At 41.1% G+C, this 19,952-nt stretch overlaps 1 protein-coding gene across 5 annotated transcripts in view; it reads right to left on the bottom strand.

Annotated features, from left to right (window-relative positions):
• pde4d (phosphodiesterase 4D, cAMP-specific) overlaps positions 1-19,952 on the bottom strand; it is a 212,401-nt gene that overhangs the window by 8,858 nt on the left and 183,591 nt on the right. For all 5 annotated transcript variants that reach the window (XM_074669551.1, XM_074669550.1, XM_074669552.1 and 2 more), the window contains 5 exons: positions 11,986-12,177; positions 10,127-10,163; positions 9,970-10,046; positions 9,538-9,587; positions 5,279-5,391 (listed from right to left, as the gene is read on the bottom strand). In XM_074669551.1, the coding sequence (XP_074525652.1) occupies positions 5,279-5,391; positions 9,538-9,587; positions 9,970-10,046; positions 10,127-10,163; positions 11,986-12,177 (469 nt within the window). The remainder of the gene's footprint in view (positions 1-5,278; positions 5,392-9,537; positions 9,588-9,969; positions 10,047-10,126; positions 10,164-11,985; positions 12,178-19,952) is intronic.

Raw genomic sequence — 19,952 nt, 5'->3', positions numbered from 1 at the left:
AAAGAAGTGTGAGCTCATCACAAGCTCTGATTGGTTTGGATTAGAGAAGAACTGAGGTCACCTGCTGTGTGATTGGCTGGGACTGGAATCAGTGGAAAATCTACCCTTTCCCTTTTCCTTCCATTCCTGCAGTGTAGCCGCATGGGTGTGTGTGCGTGTGTGTGTGTGCGTGTGTAGGTAAATTAAGTGCATGTGCATTTATGTGTATGCAAGATGAAGTCTACATGCAACATTGGCTGACCTAACCTTGTGTGCTGTATGATGCACAAGCACAGATTACCTCATCCAATATGGTACCAAATAGACCCACTGAGGTAGTTCTTTCATGCCTTTGTTCATGGAAGTGAGTCACTGTATTCTCATCATTCAGATGATGTAAGTACATGAAAACTAATTGATGGTACAGAAAAGAATGGGCGTCACAGTCATCTGAAGTGGACTCACTGATAGAGAAATTGAAAGAGCAGACTGTGGGGTGTGTCACTGAGCTCACAGGGTCAATGCTGTGGACTGAAACACAGCTGCAACCTTAACAAAGAAAGGTTCACATGGAGCTATTCCCGTTGATAACAGTATGAATGCTTCTTGTAATAACTAGAATTTTTTCCTCAACAAAACCACTAATTATCAAGTTAGACAAACCACAGTCCAGAATCATTTAATTCTGACAATGAATGACAAGGGCATTATTTTATATACAAGGGCCCCAGTTCATAAAGCAAACGTGACATGACATCTAAATAAAATACTAATGGTATCCACACACTGTCCTAAAGCAGAACCCTATGAAACAAACACGCACATCAAAAACTTTTGTTGACTCTTAAATGTCAACACACTCCTGACAGATACATCAGGTTGTTTATTCCAGGTTAGCTTTAAGCTAATTGTTTTTATTCATTTAATCTGTTCACTTAATTTCGTAAGCAGCAAAAACTACAAGATTATTTTTGAATAAGAGCTTAAACCAAGTCTCATTATTTTTTAAACACTTGGGGGCAGCAGAAGCACCTTGTTTACACAGCATTGTTCAACAACAGCAATTCACGTCTGATTTACATTATCATTCATCTAGAGTCTTGTTACAGTCCAACAGCTGAATCCAAGTCCACTATTAAGTCTTTATTGTTTTGGTCTTAGCAAAAAGGATAGAAATGTGTCATATAAGTCATTTGGTCAAGTTAAATTCTATCATTAAACTGTAAATGTAGTGGCTTTAATAATGATTAAATACTTCAAGTCTTAAAAAGTCAGAGTTACATTCATCTATAACTAAAAGAAGTACTAAGTTTGATATTGAATCATGAATCCTGCTCACCACAGACCATTTCTAAAACCAATGAAGCTGTCTCTACATGTGAGTGCATAAGTGCGTATACTGTACCCAGTATGTCTCTGTGATGGAGCAGTGGGTTGAACTGCATGGATTGAAAAGGGACCCAACTCACCCCTGCTTACTTTACACCCCACCTGTACAGGCAGCTCGGCACTGAGAGTAATTTACAGCTACGCTGGAGCAGATGAGACAACAGGCTAACTGAGATCCAACAGCTTTGATTGACTCTGAGCCAAGCAGGCCAACACAGGCCCATCACACACACACACACACACACACACACACACACACACACACACACACACACACACACACACACACACACACACACACACATTTCACTTGCAGAAACACAAACTCCCACTCTGTGTCAGACAAATATAGCACACACACATATTGATAGCTCTGCCAAGAGGTGTGAACACAAACTATTGGGCAAAAATTGGAAAGTGTCACACCAAGAGTAGCTGTGACTTGTGGGTAATTTGTTCTTTTGAGAGGGCCAAAAATATCCACTCCCTGTTGAATGTAGCCCAGGACACCTCCAAATCTCTGTTGCATTTGTGTTTTTTCCCATAATCCCTATTTCTTCTCATGACAGACGCCTGCCCCCTGCTGGAATAAAAAAAGAAACCAGAATAGTCTCTACTGGTCTCCAATCAGGTACCACCAACTGTGAAAAACGTGCTGTTCATTCATGATCCAGACAAAATTTGTAGAATAAAACCCACAGCGCGAGCAGTGAGGTGCTATTTTAAACTTAGAAATACTAATGTCACAGTTAATAGTTTTTAACATAAACAGTTATGTAATTGCATTGTGATTGTTGTGAACCTGCCCAGGGACTGCAGATGGAAATTAGCATTTGCTAAATCTGGTACAAAGCATCTTTTCTATTGAAAGATTAATTTATTTGTACATGGTCCCTGTCAAATAAATCAATTAAAAAATGTTTTACCTTAATTAGTCTGTGTATGTAACATTCAACCTCACATATGCAACAAAAACATCTTGTTGAGAGTGGCTGAAAGATCACTTTAACTGGGATGTGTAAAACCTACCAGTTTAAAACAAAAACATAGCAAAATTCAGAGACATGTCTGAGCTGTCATAACTCTAATATTTAAGTACACACTGTAGTAGAGTGAGTAAGTGATAAACAATACTTGATCTTTCGATGTATTGTCTACAATACAGAAAAACAGTGACAGACATTTCTGAGAGTTGTAATACCTCAGGAAAACCAACAGGGGACATCACTGGGGGGCACGGGGCAGAGTACACATAAACTGTGTGTTACATGTCAAAATTTTGCTTATAGAACATCAGCTCTGTAAACCTGCATCCAACAAGACAGGCTTTGTCACACACAAGGAGACGACAAATCCTTGAATGAGGACAAATATTTTAAAATGTGGCAATATCACTTCCAAATGTAACCCACCAAGTTAATAAAACACCTGAATCAATCAATATTTGGTATCGGCTGACTGCCAAAGACCAGATATAGGTGACAGAGACCAACCCCTAATATTAAGTCATCCCAGCTTGAAGCTCCACTGTTTTTCTGTATTTCAATCCACGCATAAGCGATGATGGAGACACTGGTCTACCCAATCTGAACCAAAGTAGTGATTCATTGTTAGACTACTCATGGATTGGCCACAACTAACACCATGTGTGGGGAAACCATTGGTCCAAGATAGAGTATTGACTTTGCTGTTGTGTCATCTAAACCGTGGTCATACGTCTTGGTAATAAGGTGAAGGGAGGTGCAAAGCTGTCACCAGACCACCACCCAGTGGTGGGTTGTATCAGATGGAGGGGAAGACTACATGACAGACCTGGAAAACCCAACAAGTAGTCAGGGTGAACTGGGAATGTCTCCAGCACCTCCAAATCTGAGACCATGGCTCTCCAAATAGCAACTGTGGGATGCTCTCTCTGGGTGGGGAGTGAATTTTTGCACTACATAAAGAAGTTTAAGTATCTCAGCAGATTTTGTACCAAACCATTGAGGTAAAGAGAGAGGTGAGCTTGAAGACCTTAAACAACCAGCTAGTCTGACTTCCAACTCACATTTATAGTCATGGGCTTTGGGTTCAGACAGAAGAATGAGGTCACAAGTACGGGAAGCTGAAATGAGTTTCCTCTGAAGGGTGTCTGGGCTCAGGGTTAGGAGCTTAGACATCAGGAGGGAGCTTGGAGAAAAACTGCTGCCCCATTAAACTAAAAAGAGTCAGGTGAGGTGGATGGTGAATTTAGTAAAGATGCATCCTGGATGTTCACAAAAAAACTGGGAGGAGGCCTTGAGGTAGACCCAGAACCTGTTAGAGGGATTACATATCCCAGCTGGGATTCCCTAGGAGGAGCTGGAAAGTGTTGCTGAAGAGAGGGATGTCAGGGTCAAACTGCTTGGACTGCTGCTCTGCGACCCGAACCCGATAAGCAGAAAAAATGGATGAATTGGAATGAATTAAGACTGATGTTGAGTCATGATGAATGAAAGTCTGCAGGATAGAGACATAAAATAATGGCTATGTGTGGGAGATGTAGTGGCTGTGTTACCTATGATGTGTGTGTATTGCAGGAATGAGGATGGTTGGGCCTGTGGCTGTTGCTATGCCAACCAGCGATAGCTGTGCTGGTGAGCGATAGTGAGGTACTGCATGTCAGTGTTTTTTCCCCCAAATTCTTCTCACTCCTGAATGAGATGGACGCCTCAGACGAGCGAGGGATTGAGCGACCGTGGTGAAATCAGAGGTGAATGAGTGTGTTTGTCTTAATCCTTTGTCTGTACGTCCTTCTCTCCTCTCCCTCGGTCTGTCCCCCCCTCATGTGACATCACAGAGTGTGACATCACCAGAGCACAGAGCTGATCAGCATTCAGAGCAGCACAGCAGCCTCTCTCCATACACACATACGCACACACTTTCAGCCACTGGGCATGCTTGCAACACAACTCTGCCTGCATGACAATGCTACCACAAACACACATCGGCAGTTCAACACAAACAGACCAATGTGCTCTTTGACGGCTGTATTGCTGCAAAAAGCATTAAGCATGCAATACAGCCACAGAACAAGTATGACAAATAACTGATGACTGTGGAAATGGTGAACTCTAGAGGCTCAAATAGTTACTACTGTGGATTAATAAACACAAGACTAATGAACAGAAAGGAAGGGCTTGATGCAGTGAAGCCAATCACAGATGGAGAAATTATTCTTGGCTATGATACATCATCATCTCAGATTAAATAAAAAACCTTCCATCGATGGAGGATTTGTCTTCTTGCAAATTTTACTGAATTGTACACATAATATTTGATTGTCCTTGTGCAACAGGAAGGATTTCCCTGGTGCCAAATATGAAAACTGTTTATGTTCAGATAACATATCCAGCAGTTACAGACACACAACATCAGTTTGAAGACAACCTGCCCCCACAGTACTTCTCACATCCTTTATTAAAACCATTAAAAAAAAAAAAAAAAAAAAACTCAAATTATTCTGCAGCCCCAAAAAGGAGCTCTGGGGCTCCACTCCAGCCAAGGCCCTCTCTTGTATGTCATTTCCTCCTTCTGTCCCCTGCATTTCCTGTGTGTCTCCAGTCAATAAAAGGCGAAATCAGCTTACATCCATACATTAACACAAACAAAACCAAAAATACTTAATATCCAGCACATCACAGGACAACTTAGGGGGAAAATAGCAGAATGTGTACATTATGCATTACAACCACATTCCTTTTTAAACACTATTTGAGACCACATTGAAAGTGCATCTTCCTCATAGCAGCCACAAGCTCACACCACATTGAATCCTGGGTAGCAGCTCCATGTATGACTGGACTTTCAAGTTTCAAATCAAACTTTCAAAAGCTTTAACAGCAATTGCTGCAGTTTGGATATAAGGCACAAACTTTTTCATTGTTCTTACCTTGTTGGATGCCATCTCACTGACTGAGTGTCTCGTCTGCAGCGTCTCAAGCTGGTCCAAACACCAGTCCAGCTCCTCCAGGGTCTCAGTGGCCAGTTTCTGGTAGGCCTCCTCTGCAGGGGCAAGACAGGAGGGCAAGGGGTCAGTAAGGGCCCGCTTCAGAGGGCTAGTGGACGGCCCAGGCCCGGGGTCTCCCACCCCACATATCGCTAAGCTGGGATACCCCGAGTAGACACATGGGTGACTCTTCATGCTGGACAGGTGAGCCAGCTGTGGGGACCTGGGAGGAGGGCCTTTGTTGTCCTGTAGCCTAACCCACAGATGAGCAGTCACAGGTCAGCTGTAGCAGAGAAAATCAACTTTCTAAAGCTCAAGTCCTCGATCTGTTTTTAAGTCAAATACAATCCCAGGGAGTACAGGTGCAGGGATGAATGGCAACAGCCGCCCAAGTCAGTTCTAGGTGTCCGAACGGATGTTAACAGTGAGAAACGGAAAGCAGAGGCAAAAAGGACCAAGAGCAAAAAGAAGACAGTGTCAGTCATACGCAGCTCCCATATCACAGTAGGAGATCTAGCTGTATAAGGTTTACGCTGTCATTCATAAGGTAGATGTAATTCCAGTCATGTAGCAGGATGAAGAGCAGTCTGCTTAGCAGGCCCATGTCTGCCATAGGAGGGATGGAGGGAAGACAGGGACCGTGAAGAGGAGGATCCAGTGAGTGGCTTAGAAGCAGTCAAGATTAATGTCAACACTGTCCAACATGAAACAAATGCCGGATTCTTCGCTGCATCCTGACATGCTGAATAAATAAAAAGACATCTCACACACACTGACGCTAACAGACACACACATGCACATACACACACACACATGCACACACACACACACACACACTCACACCAGACAATATGCTAACCAAAACACATCCTGATTTTGTCTCCTCAGCCTCTCAGTCAATAAAAAACATCCATGGTGTCCGGGAAGCGAGGGGTATAATCCAGTGCTGTGTGTCTGTGTGTGTTGGTGTTTCCTATGGATGCAGTGTGTATAAGGGGGTGGGCTGCTGTTGCTTCGGCGTCCCTGGTAGCCAAACGTGCTGCTCTCCCCAAGCTGTACCTAAAGCCTGAGAGGACTGCACTGTGGATGGGGAAGAGAGAGCGACAAAACACGGAGCGGAGTAACAGAGGATTAAAGCTAAGGCTGGGAGCTAACTCCACTGTGTGTGCATTCATGCTAATGTGTGCTCTGCATACTAATACACCTTTACACAGAGGTAAACAAATAGATGATGAAGATATGGTGAAGATGGAGGAGCAAGTGTAGGTTTGTTTCTTTAATCTGAAGTTGCTCCACTCAAAGTCAGCCTATGTTAACAGAAAATGTCACCTTGTCAGAAGCCAATTATTATTGATGCCCTGACTAATTTGGCAGAGCACAGGTTTTAATGCTATATGAGCTGTAATCTAAGTGGGGGGTCTCCTCAAATGGGATTCAATTTAACAGAAAGAGAAAACAAAGGCAGATCAAACACACGTGTCAAATTAAATCACATGATGCTGTGCAAGCTTGAAAATTAAAGGTGTTTGGACTTTAATCAAGCCTTTGTAAAATAACTAAATTGTCTTTTTATGGGTTTAAAAAACAAAATGCTGCTCTTATCTATCCACTAAGAACAGGATGCAACACTTGTGTCACTAGGTTGCATGTGTAGCTCCTGTGTCACTGAAAACTGAATACGGTTGTGATCATTTTTTTTTTATATCCCTTGTCAATTAGTGTAGGGCATATCAGTGATTAAAAACAGGCTGAAACCATCTCTTCCATAAAAAATCCCCCTTCTTCTCCTGCTCCATTGTCTTTGACACATCTCCCCCCTCACTCCATCCATTACTCCCCTTCCTCTCCCACACTCCTCGTTTCCTCCACTCCTCACTGAACATCCTTCCTCCGCCCCTCTTTTGTCTTCTTTCTGTGTCTCTCGCCTCCTTCTGTCTCTCAGTCTCCCTTTTCTTTCTCCACCTGTCTCTATCCCTGGTGTGGTGTCAGTGGCTGGGGTGCTACTCTTTCTGACAGCAACTGCACTGACGTCAATGACATTCTTCTCATGCTTAGTGCGACATCAGACACCGGCGCTCGGAGAGGCCACTCTGCTACACAGACGCAGGGCTGCAGCCAAACTATGTACTGGAACAGCTCGACGGTGAAGTCGGACTTTGAGGGGAGGGAGACGTGAGAAGACAAGGAGGATGGGAGGAGGGGAGGTTAAAAAAAATGCTGATATAGGGAAGAAGCAGAGGCTGAACTTAAAAAAAAAAACCCCAAAAAACCAGTAATGTGCTAATAATTGTTTGTATATATATGACAGTAGAGGTTGTTCAGTTAGTCTGTGTCATGTTCCCTGTACTACAGCACAAGACTTCAGTGTATCATACTTATTATATCTACATACTATAGTTCTAGGAAACCCTAATAGGTATAAAACATATGATGACTGTTTATAAAGATTTGCTAATTACTTAAAAAAATAGTTAAAAACAAAACTTTCCTATAATGCTTTTACTACATAACAGTTTTGTATTACCGCAGCCAGCTGTATGAATTAGAGTGACGATAAACTGCTTTTGATGACATATTTTTCAACTTCATTGTCAGTGTTGTTTTAATCTCTCTAGAGCCTCAAGAAAAAAAGACTTTAATACTTCTAAATAGTTGTGGAAAATTTACTGTTATGGATGAAAGTGAGGACGGACAAATATCACCTATCCTGGTGAGAACCTGCATTTATTTTATTCTATTTCTTGACAGTTTGGAGATCTGGGCAATCTAAATGAAATATTCTTTTATATTCTGTTACATTTTGAGGCTGACACCTTAGGTTGTGATGCTCTAATATGAAGCACAGCACATTAGGAAGACAAGCAAAAAGACAAAAGTGATTTGGGATCAGGGGCTCACTCACTGTTATGGTTAACTCAATATAAAGAATATAAACCTAAACTTGAACATAGAGGAAAAAGTTAACATAATTAAGTACAAAAAAAAGGAGCCAAGGATCCTGAATGTAATCCTCCTTTATGCTGTGGCAACCTATCACTGATACAGAGATTAACCTGTAATTATACTTCCAATGTTTTCTCTATCTGCAAGATGAGCTAGCCTCCTCCTCAGCAAGCCTTTGCATTAAAATTTGTCAATGCTTCCAAACAATGGCGCTCATGACTCACGGCTGTCACCGTTTTAGAGCAGGGACCATAATGGGACTGAGCCAATATGAATGTGCTCTTAATATGGCACAAAAACACAAGTTCTGAGGATACTCACAGGTAATGTAGCATTAAGTTTATTCTGAGGAAGATTATCCAGACTTATTTATTCATTTATATATTTATTTTATCATTAATAACTCTGTTTTCCTTGTTCTTTTTAAGGGATGTGTGCCAGGAGAGGGATGGGGGTGTAGTTGTTGTATGTTTTTTTTGTTTTTTGTTTTGTTTTGTTTGTTTTTGTTAATCAAAAAGCAATAACACATTCCATATTATATGTAAAAATAAATAAAGAAAGTGTTTTGTTTTTTTAAAGAAGCTTGTTGAGACAGAAACAAAAACAAATTGGGCTCTTTGGGTTAGTTCTTCTTTTTAACTGTGGCAGTTATGGTAAAACAAGTGTTTTATGACACCCCTTAGGATTAACAACATCAAATACATACTTCAGTTTCTGTCCCTCTATGCTTAAGGGATAATGTTTCAAAAACACATGACAGTGAGATTTTCTATTAATGGTTAAGTATACACGGTCTCCCTCCTCCACACAGCAAGTCATTTGGATCGGTATGGCTGAAAAGTGACAAGTTTATTCCATCCAGCTCAGTGTCTGTGCCATGCCCTCCTAACAGCAGAAACTCTTTAACAAGGGCAGACAGGCTGTGCAAAAGACACAGCTCGACAAGCAGTGGTTACACCGTTTCAGAATATTTCAGCGTGGGCTATATTATACAAGGACTGAGAGTACCTGAGGGAAGCAGTGCCAAGTTTTGGTTATGTGTGAAATGCTCACAGCACTGACAAGGCTCCTCTGTTTTCCCTGATAAAATCTAACTCACACTCAAAGACCATGTAACACACACACACACACACACACACACACACACACACACACACACACACACACACACACACACACACACACACACACACACACACACACACACACACACAAATACATACACACAAGGTATTACACTTCTCTTGCTGTTCACATACCTGTAAAGGAGGTCTTGGTGATGGGGGGTGGGTTACACATGGGTGATCTCCTGTCATGGGGAAACAGATGATACATAGTGAGGCATTTTCTCCATAAAAAATAGAAATAATTAAATTTCCTGTCTCTTTTTTTAATGTAAAACACTCTTCACATGACTAATTAACAGAATAGCACAGTAACATAGCTGGCTATTTGGCACTGTTGTTGTAGTACTCATTATGAACAGTAGAGGGGGCACAAATCCAGTTGCAAGTGCATGGGATGTGTAGGAGCAGCATGTGGATGTGTCTTAGTCATAAAGTGAATGATCACAGATTAATTTATGCATGCACGCTCTCATTAAAACAGTTTATCACAGTCATCCACCCTCACTGATGAATTTATTAATCGAACGATACAAAACAAAAATTATGTAAAGCTTTCCAACTTACTTATTTGACGCTCTGTCTTGTTGTAGATTAGTTAATGCACCAAAGTTGTTCCGTACTGTTCTTAAACTGGCAAGAACCTGAAAGGAATAATGCGGATTAGGATTTGATCATACAAACTATAATCAGTGTTCAAATCAAGCAAAACACAAGTGCTCACCTGTGCAAATGGCGTTACAATCATATCGTCACCATGACTGAAAGACACAAAGAGAGCAGCTTTAGCATCATGACACAGATCTTCACTATCTGGGCTACACACAGCAGAGGGGCGTAGTAAAGTCGTGTTGTGAAAATGTCAAAGGGAGAGGAGGGGAGTGATCATCATATGAGATGAGTTTCAGCGTGTCTGATGCACTCCATCATGGTGACATGTTTACCCATCACGTTAGATTCCAGCTGAGGCTCGAACAAACAGTGTGTGAAAGTTCAATTTAAGACTTCTGTAGCAGAAGAGAGCAGCATCATCCAGGAACTCAAACCTTGAAGCTTATAACCCGAGTCAAAAGGTTAAATTGTTGGTTCTTCTCACCATCCTTTCACATTTTACTCCCCTCTGCTTTATCATGAACAGGAACTCATTAATTTTCATCTTGGTACTGGTTTTTGTTTATTTAAATTAACTCAAAATCATTTCAGATTTCTGTGGAAGTCTGGTGTCACACTTGGCTTGTGTATTTGTTGTCCAGGCCTTTAAGAGTTGTTCTTAAATGCCTGGACTACAATTCTAATTTAGTCTCAGCTGAAGGAGTTTTATCCAGTCACACTCCTGCTCACCTCTGAGTGACGCTCAAGAGTCAGGCAGCATTTGTTCATCTGACAGGAGTGTGTTGGTGTTGAAAATCTCTCAGCCCACAGCTCTATTCTACAGTCCATGACCTACAGTCATGTGAACTTGCATGTCTGGCGCAGGCTTGTCATGTGCTCTTATGGCAGAACACACAAAAGGTATTTAGAGTAAAGATGACAGACTGCATAAGCTGCCTGGGAGTGACGTAAAGAATCTATGTTGACAAAAAAGACAGGAGACAACTCATCGCTCACACTTAAGATGAGGCAAGAACACTCTGCCGAGCTGTGTTCTGATTTTTCAGTGAAAGAAAAAAATGTCCTGTACCTTTGAGAGTATGTTGTTTGAATGATTTGTTTAGAAAAATGGGACACACATATTACTGGTTTCAAAGTTGACTGTCACAAATAAACTGTAATTAAAATAACCAGACAGCTGATTGAAACAAATGTGATCATATACCTTCAAAAAGTGATGTTAATAGATATGTTTTTACAGTGGATTATAGATTTCTTGCTTGGTAACTTGACTGTGGGTGAGTGGGTGTAGGTCAAAGAAGGATTATTGGTATTTCTTCAGAGCAAAAAGCAGCAGTGAAGAGGAAGTGTAAGGTTACTGCACAACATCATTTTTCATCCTTTTGTCTTTTTTGTCTTTCCTTCACACTGGATCGAAAATGCTTTACATTCAGTCAATGTATCTGTTTCCTGTAGTGCACACTGCATGTAACCAGATACCCACCAACGTGAAAAAAAGTGCAATAAAGATCTTCACTGACCATGATAGCAGCTGGTTTGTGTGTAGCATGCAGTTGTTAGGCAGTGGAGGGAGTCAGTGTTACAAAATACAAATGATTACATCAATGCAGAATGTAAACAGATTAAATACAGATCATAAAACCTCTCCAATTGTCCGTATGATTTATACAAGCTTAAACAACAATGTGGCAAAAATATCAGTCACATTAGAGCCTGTGGATACTTTGTGACTGTTCACTTTGTTTATGCAACTGGATAAGGCCAATAATAGACTTGACACCACACAATCAGCTGGTGGTCATGCTCACTTCCCATCAGGGCGAAAGCTAGCAGCGTGGCAGCTTTAAGACCTGGTCTAATAAACATCCAGCCGTGACCCTGATTCAAGGAGGCAGAAAATATGAACTTGCTAGCACATTGGAGAGTATCTGGTTCAGGTTCAGGTGGAGAAATCAGACGAGAGTCACTCACATGTCACTGGCAATGGAGGAGTTTCGGGACATAGACTTGGGGGAGAGGTCGTAGTCGCTGTCCGATCGGTAGAGGAATGACTCTCGCCGTTGGCTGTGGACAAAGTTGGCCTGCAGGATAAGGCCTGAGCCTGGGCTGGCCATCGGGTCCAGGGGGCTGCGACCTGATGACGTGCCATTGTCCACATCGAAACTGCAAAAAAAGAGAAACAGTGAGGGATAAGTACACAAAAATAAGAATGTAGGGATGTGACACTTTTTGAGTTAAATACAAAAAGTACATGAGCAGAGATTAATAAATAAATCTTCTAATCCCGTGCTGCCTGTAACAGATTGTTCTTCAGGCAGCATGACATGACTCATCGCTCCTTGTTTTTATAAATCACAGGCTTTATTGAGCATTAAATACATGTTAGTGTTTTGATGACTTCAGAGACTATGCACATTTTGTCTGAACCCACACAAGTGTGCTTTTTTTCCATATGTTGCCCGGTGATGAGCTGTGAAATTGAAAGCACAACATGACATTCTTACACTGTACATGACGTATCCACTGTATGAGCATGTGGGCCCAATTAAACACTCTCCTCATGCTGGATGACGTACATTCATTTATAATCCTAACCATTTGAATTAACATCAGACTGTACCTCATTATCTGTCATTATCTGATGATTATGCCAGGAGGTGCATCGCAACGTTTAATGGAGATATATAAAACTAACCTCAATTTGACCACAGGGCTTCAGGGAATACCTCTGCTCTAACAAAGCCACTGACTCACAGCTAAATGTCTTTTCATAACCAGTGACACTGTCTCCCACTGGGGTGTCATGATGAGCTCCTTAGTCTCCTAGGTGATTGTTCACTAAGGTGATGACTAACGCCTGTCACTGGGGATATCTGCTTCATCACGGAGGCTATCGAGCTACCCCATAATCCTGTCTGGTGTAGAGGCTAGGTTCAGGGGGCATTCCCTGAGGTGCAAAATGCATGCACCAAGGAATGACGTTTCATTTGACATTATCCTCATCCTGAAAAATAAACTACTTTAATTCAGTGAGTTTTTTTTAGTCTAAGTTGCCTATTTTGACTTGTGTATTATTGCATTATTCCTATTAATGCAGACAAAGTGTAACAATCAATGGCTTAATCACAAAAAAAGTAAAATGTGGTTTCAGTAAAAGGGTAAATGAAGGAACTGATGATATTGTAAAAGGTTCATTCTTGATAAAAGAATAAAAATAATGACGTCTTCAGTCAGCGGTCTTTATAAAAAGATAAAAGGATCAGAGTGTCGAGAAATAACTATGGACATATTATCTCTGACTAAGCCAGAACACCTTGTGAATGACAGCTTTTGTAACTGTATGTTTCTGAATGCAAATGCAAGCACAAGAGAAGAGGATGTTAGGAGAAAGTGTGAACAGTGCAAGTACAAAGTGTAGACAGCATGTTCTGAAGATTAATTCAAAACCTCAAAGTAAAAATAGTCTTTGTTATTCAAAATGAGGTTTAACAAATGTTGCTGTTATTACTGTTTTTGATTCACTGACCCAAAAGGTGCAAGTTATTATCTCCTCTAGAAGTGTTTGGCGAGAATTTGGTTTGGATGTTGTGAAATATGAAGATTGTATTCATTGGCATCAATTGTTAGAGCGATGACTGTTCTTGAATCAGAAAAGAAAAGTTTATCTTCACGTGAACATGGGTGGCACAGCCACAAAGGCACACAGGACATACCAGGCATATTTCCCACAACAACTAAATGGCTCTAGGCAGCGTTATCTCTCTGTGATCTCTGTGAGGAGCAGCAGCTTTGTGAGTGTGAGGTTTGGTTGTGGAATGGGATAGCTTGGATGTCTGCCTGATGACTGGGGAAAGGGCAAACGTGCTGTCTCCAACTCGCTCCCTGTCTTTCACACACAAACACAGTAGAGAAATGTGTGGGGGGCAAAAACCCAAGAAAGTTTTCTCAGTCATTCTGTGTCTTACACATGACACTCTCATTCCAGTCTCTTATAAATTGAGTTCACATGGCCACCACTTTGGAGGATATAATGCTAGAATTCAATCAAGAGAATTTTGGCTATGGGGCGGTACAAGCCAATACAGTATGATGCACTAAATAAGGCACAATACAATATGGTACAATGAGACGCGAGGCAATGTAGTGCTGTGCAGTTTGGTGTGATATGCAGTGTCATGGGTTGAGATACGGTGTGATAAGATGTGGCGCAATCAGTTTTGGTATGTTGCTAAGCAATGAAATATGGAGAGTTGTGATGCAGTGCAACATGGTGTGGGTATGGTGGGATGGGATGTGGTGCGAGCATTGCTGTGTGATGGCACTTGATGCAGTGCATCATAGTGCGTTGTGGTGCTTTGTGGTGCTATATAGTGCTGTATGATGGGGTACGATGTATTGCAATCAAGCGGCAACCTCCGGTCTGAGAATTTGAGACAATGTGGGAGTGCCAAAATCTGCTGTTTCTGGGGTCTTCGCTTGAGGCTGGCTCCGGAAGTAGCAGAAGTCTCATACACACCAAGCCAAAAAAAGCCGTTTTCAAAGCAGAAATTAACCTATTTACAGCTTGGTTAAAAAAACGTCTCCTGTCTGAGTCGCTAATTTTACTACCAGCTCCCACTGTAGGGGGGTGAGTTTTTTTCTAACGCGGCCGTTCAGAGGATATTAAGATTGCAAGCTCCCCCAATAAGAGGCACAGCTGAGGGTCACGTGACGGACGGTGCCCTATGGCTGTAGGCGAAGCCCTTGCCACTACCAATATGGCCTCTATAGCCAATGTGCTTCATTTTCCGTTTCAGAAACAGACGGGTGACGTCAGCAAGACTACGGCCATGTTTTATACAGTCTATGAATGCAATCAGAACACAGACCACACCCAGCCAAACTGCAGACACAGCCACTCTGGATATGACGCAGGCTTTGAGCTTCCTTTCTAACAGCTATGAGGCACCTGTCAGTCACATCGCCTAAACTGTGTCTCTAATTGAACAATCTGACGCTCCCTATATCTTCCAAACTGCAGAGTTAGAAAAAATCTATCTATCTATCTATCTATCTATCTATCTATCTATCTATCTATCTATCTATCTATCTATCTATCTATCTATCTATCTAAACTTTTAGTACTTCCACAAAGGCTTCTTTTTTCTAAACCTGATGTTGCCCCTTGAATGAGGCACAATATTTTATGATGCAATATGATCAAGCTGCAATACCATACCATAAATGTACAATATATTTCATTTTGGATGGAACTCTGTATCTGACTTGCAACATGCTTTAAGCTATCTGAAGAGTGGTATCAGTAAATAAGAAAAATGAAATGAATACTATCAAAACTTAGAAACATCTATCAGTGACACATAAAGCAATTACTGCACATGACCTGCAAACACATACCTCAGGTTTTAAATTAACAACAACCCCCAGGTTATGAAACATTATTCACTAGAAACTTTAGCATGCATTCACTTCCTAGCCTTAAACTTAAGCCTTTCTTTGGATTTTCCACTGAACTTAAAAACAGCAACTATGACTTTGAGACACCACATTGCCAACTGTTTTCCTTTTGTCTGCCCATAAATGATTAAACTTGTGTTTTTTCTTCAAGTGTGACCTGCTGAAGAAACATGGCCAGCTTTTGAGTTTAGTGTAAATATAGTCAGTTTATCTCACTTAAGCCCCGTTTAAGCTTTGAATCATAGATATATCCATTTCTTACAAGTAATCTCCACACATGCACACACTCCATGTGATTTATCAGTGTTCAATTTTACACTTAGGGCGTGAAAACACAAACTGACATCACTGGCATGTACACTGCCATCAAAAGTACAAATCAGACTGTTCCCCAGCTGTTCTTAGGTGTGATCTGTGTGTCTAGGCGTGTGTATCCTGACGTTAAGTGAGACACAGATAACAGAGAGTGAGATGTAACACCCAGCATACGTTTTACTGACTGATTCACTATCACACTTACTCTGACGTCACGGATGACACAGATCTTAGCCAAACCTTCTACACGTAATTCTACTCGCTGTTACATGTGCACGTCTGGAACCGAGTGTGTGTTCACAGTTTCAATCCACAGACACACCCTCTTGGGAATGACGGAAATGCTTTTTCCAGGTAATCCGCTGAGATACAGCAGCAGTAATGACATCACAGCAGGTATGTCAGCTTTATTTTCCCACCTGCTCTGACACAAAGGAGGACAAGCTAGACAAAAAAAGGCAGGAAAAACTTCAACACCCCCATGACTATGTTGTAAGAAACAACACAAAGTATGGCTACAACTCAGAGGAGGATTGGTCGGTAAATCCAGAGTTACATAAGGCAAAGATGACAGGTAGGCATAGTTAAGCTGAGAAACGAGTGGTCTCAAACGGAGACTTGACTGTCCAGGAAAGAGTCAAAAAGGACAAAAGGGAATAAATAATATGGCTCTGAACACTGATCAGTGATGGAGACTGCAGATAAATCTGCACCAGAGCTGCAAATTACACACACATCAAACTGATATCTTACTCTAGTAATTCATTGAGGGTATTAAAAAGAGCTCTTGAGACTTAACCTTGAAGTAACACCCACATTAGGTTAACAGTAATTCAGAGCAGCAAATTAAAATTCATCAGGCTCCTACAAAGCTTGCTATCAGCTTTTTTTAAAGCAGAACATCACAATTTTCACCTACAGTTGTCAGTTTCTCCCAGAGGAATTCAAGCCTGAGATTCAGGAATGAGGCATCGAGGTGCTGTTTTCACATATAAATTATAAAACGCTGTGGAGCTAAAATGTGTGATTCTGGGCTTCAAAACTCAGGACACACTAAAACAACAGCTGCTCAGTCTCAAAACGTACATTTATCGTGAGTGATGCAGTAAATACACATCTTTTTATAGACTTGGCAAACCCAGCCATCTGACGGCTTGATTGCTTGTCTTTTTCGTAATTAAAGGCAAATATTTGTCTGATCTCTAACAACAAGTAGTATAAAATAAAATTATTACAGCACCCTGAATGGCAACGTGTGCTGAGACATGTAGCTTTCATAGCTCACAGCTACACTTGAAAACAAAAAGACAGCCTGCAAGGACAGAGTTTCTCACAGGAGTAAGGTTTCATGCTCGAGTTTGGAAAAAAAGAGGGTCAGTTTGTTGATGGAGAACCTTTCAGCAGGGGTGGAACATCATGTAGCGTAAAACAAGAGACCTACAGTGGTTAAAGGTCACTGTGTGAAGTGTTGATGTACTGCTGTGGTTTTGTGACGTTTTGCTGATGAAATTACTCCATGCATGTGAACATTTTACAGCTTCTTTAACCTCCTTCTGAGTGTCTCTGACGCTTCAGTCCATATCCCCACTCTTTTACTGTCTCTCTCAGACACATTCACATAAACTTGTTACATTGTTCATCACTGGTAATTATAAACAGCCCGACAGCACTGTGAGGAGACAGACCCCAGAGACCAGGGCCTTACAAGTCTTTGACAGAGGTGAGAAAAGTTTGCTCTACAGTGATGTTCAACAGGTCTTAATTCTCAAACACTGAAGAAGAAACTGTGTGCATAAACTAGATATTATTTTCTTTTCTAAAAAGCAAGAATCTAAAAAAGAATAAGAAGCATAAATACTTCTGAGGACAATAAAAAAGCATAACTTTTACTACATGATGGAATAAAAAACACAAAGAATGCAAAAAAGTAGCGTCATCGATGTGTCTGTGAAGGGTTTGGTGGTGTGAGTCAAAACAGAGCTAGGTGTTGAAGTGGAGAGAGAAGTTAAGACTATCTTAGAGGGCTGAGAGGACAGACAGGGGAGCAGACAGAGAAAGGACAAGGAGAGACATGACAGAGCTGTGTGTGTGTGTGTGTGTGTGTGTGTGTGTGTGTGTGTGTGTGTGTGAGAGAGGCAGTGAGTGTGTGTAAGTGTGTGTGCATTCAAGTGTCTCTATTTACGAGGACTGGAGGGACTGCACGCTGCGGGAGTGTAGGTACGTGATCCTGAACCTGTGTGTGGTAACCTTGACCATGTACTGAGAGCAAAACAGAAACCCATTACAGGAGAGAAAATGCGGACAAAATGTGACACATAAACAGAAAATACAGCACATTACTCATGTTATGGAAAGTTGCTGCATTACTGTTTTGTTCATATCACTTTAAACTTGTAATAAAGCAGCTTTTAAAAATAGAGTACTAGTATTATAGGGTAACATGACCTAATCTGTTTCTCTTTGTACTTTTCCAAGAGAATGAAGTGTACTGGTATTACACTGCAGGAGATAAGACTGACACCTTTTGTGCTAACTCTCAATATTTCTGAGAAACTCTGGGAGAAAGGAGCAATACAGAACACTGTCATCTGCGTAAAGATAGACTCTGAGGTTATTAAAGGGTAAAAAAATGTTTAGACAACAGGATGAGAACAGATGACAGGAGGGCACTTTGCTGGGGATGATTCTGACCTCGGAAATGGAGATGATGGTTAAACTCACGAGAAGACCTGGAGACAGTAACCAGTGGCTGGCTGGAGGCGCTAGCTCTGCAGCTGATAGCCATGCTTGTTAGCAAGTTTCAATGATCCTGTGTTAAAGTATGTAAAGTGGGGATGGCTGGACGATTTTGGAAAATAATCTAATTGCGTTTTTTTTAGACCAATATTGCGATTGCGATTTAGCATATAATTTTTTTTGGGGGGGACGTTTATCTTCTGCATTGTTCACTTAACACAAGTTTTAAGTCATTTTATAGTATGACTTACCAACAAAAGATACTGTTAACATTTAAACAAGTCTTTTTGCATTTCTTAATTGAAAAAGAAAAAGGAACACTGTGAAATTTTAATGACGATCTACTGGATGGATCTTTGTAGCCCACAGGGTTTTTTTGTCAGAAAAAAACAGCATTTTGACTTTTGCTGGTTTGAAGGGGGAACGCATACCACAGTCCCTCCAGGTGTGTGTACATGAAACTTTTTTTTCTAATTGCAGCCTTTGCAATTTGAAAATTGCATTCTATTGCGCTGTCGGTTTAAAATTGATTAATTGTTCAGCTCTAATTTCAACCATCAGTTTGGAGCTGATTTTAGCTTTTACGGATGAGTTCATGTCACCTGACAAGTTGGACCAGAATGCAAAATGTGTGAGTGACTTGGTATAAGCAACCCTGTAGCCAAAACAAAGATTTTCTACCTTTTGAGTTGAAGGTACAGGAGGGGATCATTTGTGATAGCACAGCTAGCTACTACATGCATCAAAAGCATAGATCAAAAGTTATCTTAAATTCAGCTAACACGCCAAGTTTGGCATTTATTTTTTTGATTTCAAGTCTGTAAGGTGAAAATAAGTTGAACAGATAAAATAAAAACCTGTTTAGTTTATCAGATACCTTACATACTGTTCGACAGAAGAGAAAATGTTGTAACGTAAGGGTGAGTAAAGTGACATTATACAGGCCCTAAAAGACTAAAAGTATGTTATCCCAGCCAAAACTTGGCTCCAAGAGACGGCATGTGAATATCTGTAAACCTCTAACTCTCAGCTCTGTCTTTTGTCTTCCTGTAAGGAAAGTCAAAAAGGCCAAAACAAAGCCTACCAACAGAGACACGAGATAGAGACCGCCAAGCTGTGAAGAGGCCAGCACCCACAGGGCAGTCAGGCTGAGCAGATAAGTGACTGACCACTCACTGATAAACAAGACACGTCTGGCAGCGCACTTAAACACACCTCCTTCTGGTCATGGGGTCCACACATGATAAGAGAGCAGCCATTCACACACATGCAGGCTCCAAATAAAAGCTGAACACTCACTGACTGGGAAAAAAAAAAGGCAGAGCTGGTCTAAAAGAGATAAGTTGATGAAAGTTTTGTTACTTGAGCTGCTGACTTTTCATGGCTGTGCCCATATTTGATGACCTAAATCAAATCAGTTTTTAATTTAT

Source organism: Halichoeres trimaculatus, unplaced genomic scaffold (genome assembly GCF_033239565.1).
Source record: "Halichoeres trimaculatus isolate MK-OKI-2021-1 unplaced genomic scaffold, fHalTri1.1 fHalTri1_scaffold_5, whole genome shotgun sequence".
Taxonomy (NCBI): Eukaryota; Metazoa; Chordata; class Actinopteri; order Labriformes; family Labridae; genus Halichoeres; species Halichoeres trimaculatus.
Note: the sequence above shows the minus strand (reverse complement) of the source record. Positions and strands in the feature narration are given on the sequence as shown.